Source organism: Macaca nemestrina, chromosome 4 (genome assembly GCF_043159975.1).
Source record: "Macaca nemestrina isolate mMacNem1 chromosome 4, mMacNem.hap1, whole genome shotgun sequence".
NCBI classification, from domain to species: domain Eukaryota; kingdom Metazoa; phylum Chordata; class Mammalia; order Primates; family Cercopithecidae; genus Macaca; species Macaca nemestrina.
The window spans coordinates 150,382,542-150,399,904 of NC_092128.1; the positions used below are offsets into that span (position 1 = coordinate 150,382,542).

Sequence of the window (17,363 nt, forward strand, 5' to 3'; positions counted from 1 at the left end):
CAGCCCATTTACAGATGAGCTGCCTAGACGCAGGTATATTCAGGAACCTGCCGACCTCACTTAGCTAAGAGGTGTAGGCCCACGGCTCTCCTGCTGCGCAATTTTCTTTCTTTTTTCTTTCTTTCTTTTTTTTTGACACGGGTTTCACTCTGTCACCCAGGGTGGAGTGTGGAGTGCAGTGGCACGATCACTCCCGAGTAGCTGGGACTACAGGCTCGCACCACCATGCCTGGCTAATTTTTGTATTTTTTGTAGAGATGGGATCTCACTTTATTGCCCGGGCTAGTCTCAAATTCCTGGGCTCAAGTGATCCCACCAGTTTTCTGGATCACTTCCCTTAATTTGTTGGGGTTTTTTTCTTTCTTTTTTTTTTTTTTTTTAATCTTTTTTCCTAGGCCTGCCGCTGGCTCCAAAATGAAGAGGCTTGCCAGCTCCCAGTCTAGAGAGTTGATAGAATCTATCTTGATATTCACATGGAGGCCTTCAAACTGCCCACCCAACCCTCTTGAGTTACGGAAGCCCTTCATGTTGACTCGCTTAGTGATTATGTTGAGGGTAGTAAGTTCCCCCTTGTGACGTGTTCACAAAGAGGCTAGATGACCTCGTCTTGGGGTTTTGATAGAGAATTCTTACATGTTAACCCCGGAGAGAGACAGCTTCCTCAGGATTCCTTCTAGACGATTCTATGGTGTGCTTGGACACTTCGCAACTGTTGATATGCATGATGGGAACTTGACTTTTGTTACCTCTCCTCTCTTCACACCTCGCTCAGAACACCTGGCCAGGCAGCAGCAAGGAGGCTGCTTCTGCTGAAAACATACTTGAGTATCTTTATATCCAAGTGTCAGAGTTGGAAAGAAGCTTGTGAGACCTTTTAGTCCAACCCATCACTTGGCATCTGAGGCCTAGAGAATGTAGGAGAATTGAATAGTGTCATCCACATTGCAGACAGAGCCAGTCTCCGGGGACTGTATTCTAAGAATCTTTCATCCACCAAACCAAGGGAATGTGTTAGCTAATTACTTACTCATTCTACCTACCTTTGTTTCATTGTTGATCTGAAGTTTAACCAGTAAACTTAGATCAGTGTCTAGCACAGAGTAGGCATTCAGTGCACCTTTAGTGAAGGAAATTGCTAACTTCAGAATCCTTCAGGTCCACAAACAATTGTGTGTGGGGAAATCACTGATTTCTGTCTCGGCTGTGACATTAATAACCTAGTAAGTAAACCTGCAAACTGTCCGTTGCTTAGCCCTCATGGAACTGCCATCTTCCTGCAGGCCACGGATTGTGTTCCTTCCAGTTGCTGCTCTGGGTGTCATCAGATCGGCATGAAAAAATCCAGAGTGGTCATTATTAATATTTCATCCCAAAGCAAAGAAATTGGCCATATACCATATGGCTCTGAAGCCGTGTCTAGGAAAATAAATGTGCTTTCATTAGACTGCTTGCGTTTTGGGGACTTGCTAATCCCTTCACAATATCAGGGACCACCATCCCTCTCCTTCCTTCTGCCCAGCTCGGCTGCTATCAACTCCTGGAGGACCCCAGGGAACAGAGCCCCTCCTATAGTCAGCCCTCTCTTTCCTGCGTGCTGAGCCGGCAGTTGGTATGTTTGGGGTTTGCCACGGTGTTCCCACTCTGCTTCTTGTGAGCCTCAGCCCTCTCAGGGCCACACCTTAGACCCTCGGCCCTGCAGCCAGCCAGGAAAGATGGGCACCCACTTGGTGGGTTTTTTCTTTTTTTTTTTTTTTTTTTGAGACGGAGTCTCACTCTGTCGCCGGGCTGGAGTACAGTGGCCAGATCTCAGCTCACTGCAAGCTCCGCCTCCCGGGTTTACGTCATTCTCCTGCCTCAGCCTCCCGAGTAGCTGGGACTACAGGCGCCCGCCACCTCGCCCGGCTAGTTTTTTGTATTTTTTTAGTAGAGATGGGGTTTCACTGTGTTAGCCAGGATGGTCTCGATCTCCTGACCTCGTGATCCGCCCATCTCGGCCTCCCAAAGTGCTGGGATTACAGGCTTGAGCCACCGCGCCCGGCCCTTGGTGGGTTTTTTCAATCCACTTAGTCTTTTTTCTTTTTTTTTTTTTTTTTTTTTTTTTTTTTTTTTTTTTTTTTTTTGACACGGAGTCTTGCTCTGTGCCCCAGGCTGGAGTGCAATGGCGCGATCTCGGCTCACTGCAAGCTCCGCCTCCCGGGTTCACGCCATTCTCCTGCCTCAGCCTCCCGAGTAGCTGGGACTACAGGCGCCCGCCACCTCACCCGGCTAATTTTCTTTTTTTTTTTTTTTTTTTTTTTGAGACGGAGTCTCACGCTGTTGCCCAGGCTGGAGTGCAGTGGCGCGATCTCGGCTCACTGCAAGCTCCGCCTCCCGGGTTCCCGCCATTCTCCTGCCTCAGCCTCCTGAGTAGCTGGGACTACAGGCGCCCGCCACCGCGCCCGGCTAATTTTTTGTATTTTTAGTAGAGACGGGGTTTCACTGTGGTCTCGATCTCCTGACCTTGTGATCCGCCCGCCTCGGCCTCCCAAAGTGCTGGGATTACAGGCTTGAGCCACCGCGCCCGGCCAAATTTTCTTGTATTTTTAGTAGAGACGGGGTTTTACCGTGTTAGCCAGGATGGTCTCGATCTCCTGACCTCATGATCCGCCCGTCTCGGCCTCCCAAAGTGCTGGGATTACAGGCTTGAGCCACCGCGCCCGGCCCACTTAGTCTTTTTTCAGTCCCACAAACTGAAAGGCTACTTTGTGGGTCACTGAGGAGAGGGGTTAAGGTCAGCAGCACTCATGAAGCAGGCATCACGGGTCGTCTGTCCTGGGGCAACAGACCGGTCCTCCCACCACGGTGTCTGCTGGCAGGTGGAGGTGTGGGAGCTGCATATGGCAAAAACCTAACCTCTGGGGCTTGCCCAGGGTGGCCCCTCAGTTTCCCAGCACAGCTCCCATGTCTGCCTGCACTCACAGTGCCTCTCCGTTCCTGTCTTGTATAACCCAAGTGTGAATTGTGTTTGTCATTTCGGGCCTACCAAGCATGGGATTTGGGAGAAGAGACAGGAAGATCAGAGGGGGACCATCCTCCCCGAGGCCTGGCCCAGGAACCCAGGCCAGCCTTGGGGCTAGGCAGGGCCAGACTGGACATTTGTCCATCTCAATTGAGGATATCTGCAAGACTTCTCCAGGCTCTGCAGACAGGCTGTCATGCCCAGCGCTTGTGGACTTGGGATCTGAAACTTCTCAGGCTCTGCCCACTCAGACCCAGCCATCTCCAAACCCTTCTCATTCCACCACTTGCACGCAGTTGTTCAGTGCATTGAGGCCCTCCACCCTCCCCCACCTCACCAGGCAGCTGCCTGCCATGCTCAGACCCCTCTGCCCAGCCTTGTGGATGGCCTCCTCGTGGAACGCCATCAGGCTGATGAAGGAAAGAGGCGCTCAGAGAAATGGGAAGGAACGGTGTGCAGCCCAGGCTTTAGTGGCCAGCAGCAGGCTTCGAGCTTGTTCATGGCCACCAGGAACAGGCGGCCTCCCCTCTGTCACATGGGGTCTCAGCACTGCATGAAGCTGCAGGCTCATCCTTGTCATTGCTTGCATTTTAGGAAGATGATGAGAAGCTTATTGAGGAAATTCAGAAGGAGGCTGAAGAGGAACAGAAAAGAAAGAATGGAGGCAAGTGCCCCTCCCCAGGCCCCCAAGACAGAGCAGCAGCCCCGCCCTGCAGCACAGCACTGCCGAGGGAGCAGAGGACCACAGGCCATGTGGGCTCCTGCTGGCCTCCCTGGGTGTCCTGGCACTCAACCCAGCACGGGAGAGGAGGGGGTGCTGTCCCTCAGGTGGCAATAGACCTGACTCCACCCGCGCAGCCACATCTCAGGCCTATGGAAAGGCCCTCAAAGCCTTCAGTATAGTTTTGGCATCTCCTTGATGGTGAGGAAGTCCCAAGGGATGGGTTTGCACTCTGGAATCAAACAAGCCACACCTGGCTAAAGAAAAAGTAGGCCCAGCTGACGCTTCCGAGGCTAAAAAGCAGTGAAGCCAGATGTGTTGGCACACGTCTGCGATCCCAGCTCCTCAGGAGGCAGAGATGGGAGGATCACTTGAGCCTAGGTGTTTGGGACTAGCCTGGGCAAAATAGCAAGACCCCATCTGTTTTTCCTTTAAAAAAAAAAAAAAAAAAAAGGGCTAAGTGCAGTGGCTCACAACTGCAATCCCAGCACTCCGGGAGGGTGAGGCAGGTGGATCACTTGAGCCCAGGAGTTTGAGACCAGCCTGGGCAACATGGCAAAACCCCATCTATTTAGAAAAAAAATGAAAATGTAACGAGTCACTGAGATGGCCCATCAAGGTCCTGGCTCTGAAGGATGCTTTGCTGACCTGGGTGGATGGACATGCCACCTTCCAAGGTGTCACTGTAGAGCAAGACACCAGGGGAAGTGCAGATTTGTCCTTGGTTTCTTGTAGTGGCATTTGAGGGGTGTCCACGTTTTGTGCTTTGATCAACGTGTGGAGCCACTCCTGTGTCCAGAGGTTGCTGCCCTGGTCCCAGGCTAGATTCCATTGAGGTTGGTTTAATGTTTTTCTCCACTAATCCCCATATCCCTTTCAGAGAACACCTTCAAACGCATTGGACCGCCGCTGGAGAAGCCTGTGGAGAAGGTGCAGAGGGTGGAGGCCCTCCCGAGGCCCGTTCCGCAGAACCTGCCACAGCCACAGATGCCGCCCTATGCCTTTGTGCACCCACCCTTCCCCCTGCCTCCCGTGCGACCTGTGTTCAACAACTTCCCTCTCAACATGGGGCCTATCCCAGCCCCATACGTGCCCCCTCTGCCCAACGTGCGGGTCAACTATGACTTCGGTCCCGTCCACATGCCCCTAGAGCACAACCTGCCCATGCACTTTGGCCCCCAGCCGCGGCATCGCTTCTGATGGCCCCAAACCCCCATTGAGCAGCACAGAACCCGTTTGGGGTGGGAGTGTGTATAGAGAACCCTCCCCCACCCCTCCCCCAAGGCTGGTGGCTATGCCATTGCATCTTAGATCAGGTTGAAGGGTAGGCTGGTTTTCTTCCCACCCCTTTCCCAGAAGGGCCACTGCTCCCAGAAGAGTGGTCACAGCTGGTGGCCCTCTGGGGGCCTGCATGGGATTGGTCTGGCTCCCACTGGGCAGAGTTAAAAGGGCCTTGAAGCCCTTCCTGAAGAGTTCTGCCATCCTAGCAGGCAGCATGGTGGCCCTGGCTGCTGTGTCACTCCAGTCCCTACAGAAAGAGACCAAGAGGAAATATTTTGCCTGCATTCATTTTTACTCCTAGCAAACACCAGGGAAAAACCTCTCAGAATTAAAACCACATGAGCCTTCCTTACGTAGCACAGACAGATCCATAATAAAAATGAAGTCCCAAATGGTGGAGTTCAGAGAGAGCTGCGATGTGAACTGCTCCTCCCCTCCCATCCCCCCAGGCCACCAGTGGCAGCCCTTCTGCCTTGTCCATGGCATAGGCCGTAGGCCAGGCCCTTGCTACTCACACCTGGGCCTCCTCGGAGTGGACCCCTGGGGAGCAAGGCTGCCGAGAGCATTTCCCTGGAGAGGCCCACAGTTGGGCAGAAGGGGCTGCACCTGCAGGCCCGGGAAGCATTGCTCAGGGTGGGGGGCCGGGACCATGGCCCACAGAGGCACTGCCACCACCGTGAGGGCCAAGATGCTGTCCCCCCATCTAGAACCCATGCACCACTGCAGTGAGTGTTGAGGGCACCTGTTCTCTCCACTGTTAGACCTACTCAGATGAGGCAGCAGCAGACCCTTCTCGCGGCAGGGGTTTTGCTCTGTTGCGGTCTGTCTCACCCTCAGTCTCTGGAAAGTCAGACTGAGAAATCCTTTCCCAGGCCAGGCTGCTGCAGCGCACTGGATGGTTCTGAAGCTGGCCCATCGAAAGAGCCTTTTGAGGTAGCTAAGATAGAGGCCTGGTGGCCCTGCCAGGCAGCCCAACTGCTAAGGGAGACATTTCTGCTACCCTGGGTGATAAGCAGCTTTTCCTCTCTGGCTTTTTGGGGGAGGAGTGGGCCTCCTGAGGGAGACAGGTGACCCTGGGTGCTGCCCCTGCCCCGTGTGTTCCCCTGGGTGTTCTCAGTGGTTGGTGAAGGCAGGTAGAGGGTGCTGTCTAGTACCTCCCATGTGAGGGCCACTTCCCTTCTCATGGGGTCAGCTGAGCATCAGCTCAGCCCTGCCATGTCCTCACTCGCCCTCCTCGCCTCCTGTCCCGCCCCAGGTTTCTAGCCATGCCCAAGGCATCACTCTGGCCCATTGGCAGATGAGAGGCCTGAAACCTTCCTGGCTACAGGCCATCACTTTCTCCTCCCCGTGGCCTGCGTTGTCATGTTACCATGAGGTTCCAAGAGGTTTGGAGTTCACAGACCTCAGACACAGTTGAGCCCGACAACCATTGGGGTGGGGCTGTGTCAGCCTCCGGAGTGGCCTGCCACCTCCTACATCAGGGCCTGGCCCACCCGAGGTGCCTAGGGCAAGCGGGCACCATCATTTGCTGCCATTGGCTTCTCAGATGTATTTCACGGACTAAAGTGGGTTTAAAAAGATCTAAGATGGCCCAGTGCGGTGGCTCCCACCTGTAATCCCAGCACTTTGGGAGGCCAAGGTGGGCGGATCACCAGAGGTCGGGAGTTCAAGACCCCGTCTCTACTAAAAATACAAAATTAGCTGGATGAGGTGGTGCATGCCTGTAATCCCAGCTACTCAGGAGGCTGAGGCAGGAGAATCAAACTTGGGAGGCAGAGGTTGCAGTGAGCCAAGATTGCGCCATTGCACTCCAGCCTGAGCAACAAGAGCAAAACTGTCTCTCAAAAAAAAAAAAAAAAAATTGCAAGATACCCATTCTTTCTGCCTTTGCCCAGGATGGAGGCTTTGAAGACAGGTGGTCACCTGGGCATGGGGTAAGGGTGCGTTGGGGGGCTGGGCTTGGGGGCAGCCTGCTGCTATGTCCTTGCGCCCCTACCTGTTGGGCTGCCTGAACTTTGCTACCAGCCTGAACGACAGTGCCTTGGAAAGGCAGGCTCCACGCGGCAGCAACAGGATTGTCTTCAGTACCTTAAATATGCTCCCTGTGCTTTCCCAGGGAGGATCTCTGGGAGCAGAGCGCAGCTGCAGACATGCCAGCTGAAGAGGAGGTGACCTCAGGCCCAGGGAGTCTCAGCTCCCTCTGCCCTGCACCCTAGGCACGTGGCTCCAGCAAGGGCCCCAGGCAGGACAAAGGGAGTAGGCAGCAGCTGCGGAAACAGCCCTAGACAGGTGCTGGCCTCAACCCTGGCAGGGGAGGGGGAGCCCAGAGTGATGTTTCTCCTAAGGCCAAACCCCAAGGGTGGGTCATTTGAGAGGAGTTCCAGCTGTTTCTGGCCACACTGGGCTGGTGGGGAAGGAGCTGCTGCCTTTTTCCTTGGAGGGTCCCTGATTCCTGAGGATCCTCCCTGAGCCAGGCACAGGGGACCGCAGGGCTGCTGTGAGCACCCACCTTGGCTCTCCAGGCCCCTCTGTCCAGAGGCAGGGCCTGGACCTCAGGCTCCTGCCTGGACCAGGGACGGGAGAAAAGCACTGGGTGTCTTCTGAGCAGCCAGCAGGAGGTCGTGCCGGTGCCCAGAGAGCAGGTCAGACCACAGGCAACCCTGAGGCAGCTGGCACCTCCTCTCTTCCCCTGCAGGGCTTGCCCCAGGGCACAAGGCTCCCCAGCCACAGCCCCCTCTTACTTGCCTTAAAACTGGAGAGAGGAATCTAGTATTTGCACTTAGCAAAATATTTAAAAACTGAAAAAAAATGCATGATCTGTCACTTTGTATAAAAATAGAAAAAACGATTAAACTTTTTCTTTACCTTCTGGTAGTAAAAATAGATCAAATAATTCCGTTTCAACTACTGTGTGTAAAAAGCCTGTATCATATGAAACTGGGACTTTTTGTAAATAAATGTTTGTGCGCTCTGCTCCCTCTGGCTTCATCTCTCCACACCACCATCCGGCAAGTTACAGGGGCAGCTGACAGATTCGTCCAAGTGATTCGATCTAAACCAGCATCCGCACCTTCATGACTGGGTCCTGGCAGATTCAGGCCTGAAAGGCCCAGTAGTAGAATCCGCCACCACTCCCCTGCGAGGGAGGAAGATCAGGTGATCTGCTAGGCAAATCCCGCTAGGGCGGCTACCAAGGCCCAGATTGGGCACAAAGGGTCTTATTTGTTTTTGGCACAGAATCCCCTTCAAGAAAAGGGCAGTCAGTTTCTTTTGCAGGCCCCTTTCCCAGTCTCTGCCCACCTAAAGGTCAGGTAAACCAGGAGAAGCCTCACCCAGCTGAGGAAGGGACAAGGTTCCAAGAACAGGAGGTGCCTGGGCTGAGAGGCCATGGCATTTGAGCCCCTTCCCTGACTGGTGACATGCTGCAGTGCCAGGGCCCTGCTACCCTTGCTGTTGGCACAGCCTCTTCCCCTCCAGAGTCCTTCCTGCCATGTACCAGGCCAGGCAGGAATCTGGACCCTAGATCTGAAGGGGGCCCTGGGCACAGGGGAAGCTGTGACCTCCAAATGCAGATGGACCACAGCTCGCTTTAATAAAACATGGGGTCTCCTGCCATATGCAACTTTCTATAAAACAATCACCTGTTTTTCGCATGTCTGAGAAAAAGTATACTAAAAGCTTCAAGTGAAAAGTTACATCCCCCGAAAAGTTACCCACATTTCCAGCTTCTAAACAATGCGTTTTTGGTTTTTTCTGAAACGGAGTCTCGCTCTGTCACCCAGGCTGGAATGGAGTGGTATGATCTCGGCTTACTGCAACCTCTGCCTACCAGGTGATTCTCCTGCCTCAGCCTCCTGAGTAGCTGGGATTACAGGCATCTGCCACCACTCCAGGCTAATTTTTTTGTATTTTTAATAGACACGGGGTTTCACCATGTTGGCAAGGCTGGTCTCGAACTCCTGACCTCAGGTGATCGGACCACCTTGGCCTCCCAAAGTTCTAGGATTACAGGCGTGAGCCACCACACCGGACCCAATTCATGTTTATTTTTAATTTGTTCATGGCATGCAGTCATTGTTCCTGTTCCTCCTCTATATTTGCAACAACAACATAAAATTTTCTGCAATTTCAGTAAATAAATAAAAGCTATGTATCCGTTCTGCTGCTATCCTTTTTCCATCCAAAGTGACCAGGGTGGTGGTATTCGTCCCACCTTCCCCAGGCGCTGGCCAGCACATTGCAACACGCCTGATCAGGACTTGGGGGCCTTTGGTTTTAAAGAAGTTAGTACCTTGCTTTTCTTTTCTTTTTTTTTTTTTTTTTTTGAGACGGAGTCTCGCTCTGTCACCCGGGCTGGAGTGCAGTGGCCAGATCTCAGCTCACTGCAAGCTCCGCCTCCCGGGTTCACACCATTCTCCTGCCTCAGCCTCCGGAGTAGCTGGGACTACAGGCGCCCGCCACCTCGCCCGGCTAGTTTTTTGTATTTTTTAGTAGAGCCGGGGTTTCACCGTGTTAGCCAGGATGGTCTCGATCTCCTGACCTCGTGATCCACCCGTCTCGGCCTCCCAAAGTGCTGGGATTACAGGCTTCAGCCACCGCGCCCGGCCTAGTACCTTGCTTTTCTTGCTTTTCTCCCTTAACGGTCATGGACTGGCCTCCAGGTCTATAGCTCTGTCTGCATCCAATTTGTTCTTTTTATGTCTTCCATGATTTTATTTTATTTTTTTTTTGAGACAGAGTCTTGCTCTGTTGCCCAGGTTGCAGTGCAGTGGCACAATCTTGGTTCACTGCCACCTCCGCCTCCCAGGTTCAAGCTATCCTCCTGCCTCAGTCTCCCGAGTAGCGGGGTTTACAGGCATGTACCACCACACCTGGCTAATTTTTTGTATCTTTAGTAGAGACGGGGTTTCACCATGTTGGCCAAGCTGGTCTCAAACTCCTGACCTTGTGATCTGCCCGCCTTGGCCTCCCAAAGTGCTGAGATTACAGGCGTGAGCCACTGCACCCGGCCAGTTTTTATATTTTTAGTAGAGACGGGATTTCACCTCGTTGGCCAGGCTGGTCTTGAACCCCTGACTTGAAGTGATCCACCCCCACCTCGACCTCTCAAAGTGCTGGGATTATAGGCGTAAGCCACCGCACCTGGCCTACTTTTTTCTGTCTTTCTGAGACGAGATCTCACTCTGTCTTAGAAAAAGATCTAAGACTGCATTCCCAGGCTATAGTGCAGAGTACAGTCATGGCTCACTGCAGCCTCACCCTCCCAGGCTCAAGCAATCACACCTCACCCTCCCAAGTAGTTGGGACTATAGGCATGGGCCACCATGCCCAGCTAATTTTTGTATATTTTGTAAAGGGGTCTCAATGGCCGGGCAAGGTGGCTCACTCCTGTAATCCTAGCACTTTGGGAGGCCGAGGTGGGTGGATCACCTGAGGTCAGGATTTCAAGACCAGCCTGGCCAACATGGTGAAACCCCATCTCTACTAAAATACAAAAATTATCTGAGCATGATGGCGGGTACCTGTAATCCCAGCTACTCAGGAGGCTGAGGCAGGAGAATCACTTGAACCCAGGAGACAGTTGTTGCAGTGAGCTGAGATCGCACCACTGCACTCCAGCCTGGGCAGCTAAGCAAGACTCCGTCTCAAAAAATAAAAAACAAATAAAGGGGGTTCTCACCATTTACCCAGGCTGGTCTTGAACTCTTGGGCTCAAGCAATTGGTCCACCACCCCAACCTCCCAAAAGTGCTTGGATTACAGGTGTGAGCCACCGGACCCAGCCTCCTTTATTTCTCCATCCTTAAAAAGTATCTTTTTCGGCCGGGCGCGGTGGCTCAAGCCTGTAATCCCAGCACTTTGGGAGGCCGAGACGGGCGGATCACGAGGTCAGGAGATCGAGACCATCCTGGTTAACACGGTGAAACCCCGTCTCTACTAAAAAATACAAAAAACTAGCCGGGCGAGGTGGCGGGCGCCTGTAGTCCCAGCTACTCGGGAGGCTGAGGCAGGAGAATGGCGTGAACCCGGGAGGCGGAGCTTGCAGTGAGCTGAGATCCGGCCACTGCACTCCAGCCTGGGTGACAGAGCGAGACTCCGTCTCAAAAAAAAAAAAAAAAAAAAAAAAAAAGGATCTTTTTCGGCTGGGCGTGGTGGCTCATGCCTGCAATCCCAGTACTTTGGAGGTCAAGGCGGGTGGATCACGAGGTCGGGAGTTCAAGACCATCCTGGCCAAGATAGTGAAACCCTGTCTCTACTAAAAATACAAAATTTAGCTGGGCATGGTGGCAGGTGCCTGTAATCCCAGCTACTCAGGAGGCTGAGGCAGGGAACTGCTTGAACCCAGTAGGTGGAGGTTGCAGTGAGCCAAGATCATGCCACTGCATTCCAACCTGGGTGACAGAGTGAGACTCTGTCTCGAAAAGAAAAAAAAAAGTAAAAGTGTCTTTAAAAATACATTTGCCAGCCGGTCGCAGTGGCTCATGCCTGTAATCCCAGCAGTTTGGGAGGCCGAGGCAGGCAGATCGCCTGAGGCCAGGAGTTTGAGACCAGCCTGGCCAACATGGTATAAACCCTGTCTCTACAAAAATATAAAAATTACCCGGGCATGGTAGCGGGTGCCTGTAATCCCAGCTACTTGGGAGGCTGAGGCGGGAGAATCACTTGAACCCAAGAGGCGGAGGTTGCAGTGAGCTGAGATCACGCCATTGCACTCCAGCCTGGGCGACAGAGCGAGACTCCCTCTAAAAACAAAATATGTTTGCCAATCAAAAGTGTACAAAAAATAGAAAATTTATGTGCAAAGTAGGAAAATCTTGAAAACAAAAATATAAAGCAAAAATAGACATGCTCTGTAACCCAAAGATAACTGCTGATCACATCTCAATGTATTTCTGCACGGTGTGACCTTTTTCTGTGATATATACAGTACTTATGAAACCAGTGAACCAGACATGAAGGTTTCCTTTTTTTTTTTTTTTTTTTTTTTGAGATGGAGTCTCACTCTGCCGCCCAGGCTGGAGTGCAGTGGCGCAATCTCGGCTCACTGCAAGCTCTGCCTCCTGGGTTCAGGTTCACACCGTTTTCCTGCCTCAGCCTCCCGAGTAGCTGGGACTACAGGTGCCCGCCACCACGCCCAGCTAATATTTTGTATTTTTAGTAGAGACGGGGTTTCACCGTGTTAGCTAGGATGGTCTCGATCTCCTGACCTCATGATCCACCCACCTCAGCCGCCCAAAGTGCTGGGATTACAGGCGTGAGCCACCGCGCCCAGAGGACATGAAGGTTTTTCATTCTGCTTTTCTTTTCCTTTCTGGAGCATTTACAAGACAGGAGCAAGTGCTTCTGAAAGAGGCTGTTTAATTAGCTCTTAGCCTTTGAGAACCTCTCACAGCAGGTTCCATCTGCCTTCTCTTTGAATTTTTTGCAGTCATCTAGGCCGGTGTGAAGCTGACGCAGGCCAGGCCACCAGTCCTGTTCTCAGGACCCCTGGGGGGACATGGTCACTTCTACAGTCCCTGGCTGTGTGTGCCTCTTGGTCAGGATGAAGTCTGATCATCAGTTCCACTTGTCGCCTCCTGTCCCTTCATCCACACACATGTCTGGCGGAGATGGCCCAGGACTGACTTCTGGCTTTGCTTCTCCTCAGGAGTTAAACCCGCAGGAGAGGGACTTGGGTGAGCACCGGCTTCTGGGTCAGGCCCCATGCTCCCCATCTTGCCGGGTGTCACCCGAGGTGGGGTGGCGAGAGCTCTGGCAGCGGCATGGCACGCCTGGGCCTGGCGTTGGCCGTGAAGTGGGAATCGCCGCAGCATCTTCTTCCTCGGGCTGTGAGAATTGGCGGGGGGAGACAGGAAAAGTGCTTGGCCAAGGATGGCAGGGAGGGCACAGCGGCCGTGATGGTGGTGGTTGTGCCGTCCCACAGAGCTGTGCTGTCTCTTCCCACGTTTTCAGTGACTCCTTGGGGATAAAAGCCTAATCCTTTAACCAGACCAACCTCTCAGGGTCATCTGAGACTGTCAACTCCACCTGGGACCCCGGGGAGCACCTAGTCCACACCCGCACCTGGCAGGTGCCTGTGTGCCGGGCTGCTCACCTGTGCTCGTGCCCTGAGTGCACCTGGGTGCGGACCTGGATGGCACTGCTTAGCTGGGCAGTCCCAGGGCACTCGGCCCCTAGTAGGTGCCACAGAGAAACCAGCACCAGGTGGCAGGGAACAGGCTGAGTCAGTAGAGGGGACCCACTGGGGTGGCCCAGGAGGCTGGGAAGGCTTCCAGGAGAATCCCCGCCTGCCCCTCATCCTCACTGCCTGACCCTTGTCCAAGTACAGACCCCAGGGCCAGGGATGCTGACTGGCCAGTTCCAGGTGTTCCTGAGAACCAGATCTTAAGTCAGCTCCTGGGGACGCAGTCACGCTTTGACCTTGGCGGAGACTTCCCCAAGGGCAGGAGTCCTGGCGGACGCTGCCAAGTGGCCTCTAGGTGAGAGGGGACAGTTGGGGGTACATCTGAGAGAGGCTGAGAAGACAGTCCAAGGAGACTGGGCGCCAATGGGTGTCCACGAAGAGGGAGAGTCCACAGGGATGGCCAGGCCCTGTCCTGGGAGCTGAAGGTAGCAGTCCCAGGGGCACTTCGGGGCAGGGGTGGGGAGGCCGTGGCATCACAGGGTGGGGCTGAGCACAGCCACCCCAGGCAGTGAAGCCCGAAGGCCTAGGAATGGCAGCAGGGAGCATCAGGGAACCAGTTGGACACAGGGCCGAGCAGGCCAGGCCCCAAGGAGCACCTGCTTTTCTGGACAGGCAGAAGGTGCCCTGTGTTCCAGGACACGCAGATGCATGAGGAGGAGGCGGCCAGCTGGCAGCAAGGAGGAGAGCCAGGGCACCGAGCACTGGGAGGCAGCCCTTCCTCCCGCAAGTTCTCAGACCGCTGATGCCCTCTGACCTGGGAGTAGTGCCCACACCCCGCCAGGCCCCATCTTCTCCCCTCCTCACAGCCCCACTTCTCCAGGGCCCAGCCCTGATATCTCTTTCCCAGGCCTTCCAGGAGCTGTCTGCCCTCCTATCCCCCCGTCAGATCCCCCTGCCCTGTATGTTCCCCTAGGTCCCGATTCTCAGCCATCTCAGTCATCTATGGCTGCATAAAACCACACCCCAAGGCCAGCACAGTGGCTCACACCTGTATTCCCAGCACTTTGGGAGACCAAAGCAGGAGGAACACTTGAGCCCAGGAGTTACAGATCAGCCTGGGCAACCTAGCAAGGTCCTGTCTCTACCAAAACAAAAAAACAAGCGGGGCATGGTGGTATGCACCTGTAGTCCTAGCAGCTACTCGGGAGGCTGAGACGCAAGGACCACCTGAGCCTGGGAGGTCAAGGCTGCAGTGAGTTATGATTGCACCAGTAGACTCTAGCCTGGGTGACAGAGCAAGACCCTGTCTCAAAAAAATAAACCACAGCTCAGCCCACTACTCACAACATCCCTGAGTTGTTATTTTTCACAAGGCTTCCCTTTGCTGAGGCTCAGCCAGGCAGCTGTGCCATATCTGAGGACCCCGGGGTGGCTGCGGTCAGCTGCAAACTGGGGTTTGACCGAGACCACAATCCCTGCCCATGGGCTCTCAGCCCTCAGCGGTCTGGCCCCAGCTTCTCTCCATCACAGCAGTGGCCTTCCAAGAGGCCAGGCATGGACACAGCCCAGGCTGCCAAGGGCCAGCCCCGAGCACCTCTCCCTCCACATGGTAGCAGCCAAAGCAAACCACAGGCCCGCACAGCGCCAGGCGAGGGATGAAGACAAGCCACCAACCCAGCCTGCTCCAAACACCAAGCTCTACTGTGACCCATGTGTGCAGTCACAGCCCCGTAGGGGTGAGGGGATACTTGAGCCCAGGACGTCTCAGCAGGCAGACAGCTGAGTTGAGACATTCTCAGCTCTGAGCTGAGTTCTCTTCTTGCTGAGAACCCTCCTGTCTCTGAATGTGGCGCACGCTCTCTCTCCCTCTCTCTCTCTCTCTCCCCCCACCCCATCCTCACTTTATTTCTGGAAAGCTGTGGTAAGAAAATGAGCAGGGCCAGGCACGGTGGCTCATGCCTGTAATCCCAGCACTTTGGGAGGCCAAGGCGGGCAGAGCATGAGATCAGGAGTTTGAGACCAGCCTGGCCAACATGGTGAAACCTCATCTCTTTTTTTTTTTTTTTTTTTTTTTTGAGACGGAGTCTCGCTCTGTCGCCCAGACTGGAGTGCAGTGGCCGGATCTCAGCTCACTGCAAGCTCCGCCTCCCGGGTTTACGCTATTCTCCTGCCTCAGCCTCCCGAGTAGCTGGGACTACAGGCGCCAGCCACCTCGCCCGGCTAGTTTTTTGTATTTTTTAGTAGAGACGGGGTTTCACCGCGTTAGCCAGGATGGTCTCGATCTCCTGACCTCGTGATCCGCCCGTCTCGGCCTCCCAAAGTGCTGGGATTACAGGCTTGAGCCACCGCGCCCGGCCGTGAAACCTCATCTCTACTAAAACTACAAAAATCAGCCGGGCGTGGTGGTGGGCGCCCGTAATGCCAGCTACTCAGGAGGCTGAGGCAGGAGAATTGCTTAAACTCAAGAGGAGGTGGTTGCAGTGAGCCGAGATCATGCCACTGCACTCCAGCCTGGGCAACACAGCAAGACTCTGTCTTGGAAAAAAAAAAAAAAAAAGGTGGTGGGGGAGATAAAAGAAGAAGCGAGCAGAGCCTAGGATGAGGCCTCTGAGGCGTGCTGCTGGGGGGTTCCCTGGCCACCATAGGCACAGCTCTTAGTGTAACTTTCACCTTCCCAGAGCCCCAGTGAGGACGCACAGGGGTGTAAGGTCAGAAAGGGCCGGTGCTGCGGAAACCCGCTCACCCGAAGGACGGGCACTGGGGGGCCTGAGCTGAAGCCCCCCAGCCCAGGCACCCTAAGACTGGTGCCCAAGGGATATCTCAGTCTACCCTCAGTCACTGCCCTGGGATGGCCTTAGGCCCAAGCAGGGCTTTGAAGCTGCGCCCTCAGAGGATCGGGCAGAGCCTGGAACTAAGTCCAGGAGGCTCCATAGTGGGTAGCAGGTCATGTCTGGAGCTCCGCAGCCCGCCCAGCCTCAGAACGGGGGACACTGGCACATCCCACAGACAAATGACTCTTCCTTTCCGATGGGGAGGACAAGGATGAGGACTGCCAGAGCTGGAGGGGGCAGCAGGAAGCACCAGGTGCTCAGTGCCCCCGCAACCCACCGGTTCTGTCACATCTGGCTCTGAGGTGTGCACAGTCCCTCGGCCTCTTTTCCTCATTGGAGGGACTGACCGTCTTGGGTTAATTCCCTGCTTGTGGCATATTTCCCAGAGTGCCTGACTCCGGGAAAGCCGGGAAGCCCATTTGACTCTGTGCTGCAGTCTCCAGCCACAGTTCAGAGTCTGGGATGCTCTGGAAATGTTTGTTCGAGAAGAAATATGAGAAATAAACATGAAGGTATCCATCAGGGTCGGGCATGGTGACTCACACCTGTAATCCCAGCGTTTTGGGAGGCTGAGGTAGGAAGATCTCTGAGCCCAGAAGGTGGTGGAGAACAGCCTGGGCAACGTATCGAGACCCTGTCTACACAAAAAAATTAAAAATTAGCCAGATGTTGTGACATGCACCTGTAGTCCCCGTTACTCCAGGGGCTGAGGCAGGAAGATCACTTGAGCCGAGGAGTTTGAGGTTGCAGTGAGCCAAGATTGAGACTGCCCCATTGTACTGCAGCCTGGGGGACAGAGCAAGACCCCAATGTCCAAAAACAAACAAAACTTCTGTTTTGAGACACAGTTTCAGTCTGTCACCCACACTGGAGTGCAGTGGCTCGATCTTGGCTCACTGAAACCTCTGCCTCCCCAGTTCAAGGGATTTTCCTGCTTCAGCCTCCCAAGTAGCTGGGATTACAGGCGCATGCCACTGTGCCCAGCTAATTTTTTGTATTTTTAGTAGAGACAGGGTTTCACCATGTTAGCCAGGCTGATCTCAAACTCCTGGCCTCAAGTGATCCGCCTCAGCCTCCCAAAGTGTTGGGATTACAGGCGTGAGCCAGCGTGCCTGGCCAAATAATTTATTAAAATATATTTTCTTAGCGTTGCTTTCCTTAGAAGTCTGAAAAAAAAAAAAGGGCCGGGTGTGGTGGCTCATGCCTGTAATCCCAGCACTTTGGGAGGCTGAGGCGGGAGGATCAAGAGGTCAGGAGATCAAGACTATCCTGGATAACACAGTGAAACCCCGTCTCTAGTAAAAATATATATATATATATTGGCCGGGCGTGGTGGCGGGCGCCTATAGTCCCAGCTACTTGGGAGGCTGAGGAAGGAGAATGGTGTGAACCTGGGAGGCAGAGCTTG

At 54.1% G+C, this 17,363-nt stretch overlaps 1 protein-coding gene across 4 annotated transcripts in view; it reads left to right on the forward strand.

The window, feature by feature from the left end:
* The window catches only part of LOC105497363 (E3 ubiquitin-protein ligase RNF216), a 164,978-nt gene extending 157,996 nt beyond the window's left edge, over positions 1-6,982 (forward strand). For all 4 annotated transcript variants that reach the window (XM_011768359.3, XM_011768360.2, XM_071095354.1 and 1 more), the window contains 2 exons: positions 3,593-3,662; positions 4,600-6,982. In XM_011768359.3, coding sequence (XP_011766661.1) covers positions 3,593-3,662; positions 4,600-4,919 — 390 coding nt within the window. In that variant the 3' untranslated portion in view covers positions 4,920-6,982. The remainder of the gene's footprint in view (positions 1-3,592; positions 3,663-4,599) is intronic.
* Positions 6,983-17,363: the final 10,381 nt, after the last annotated feature.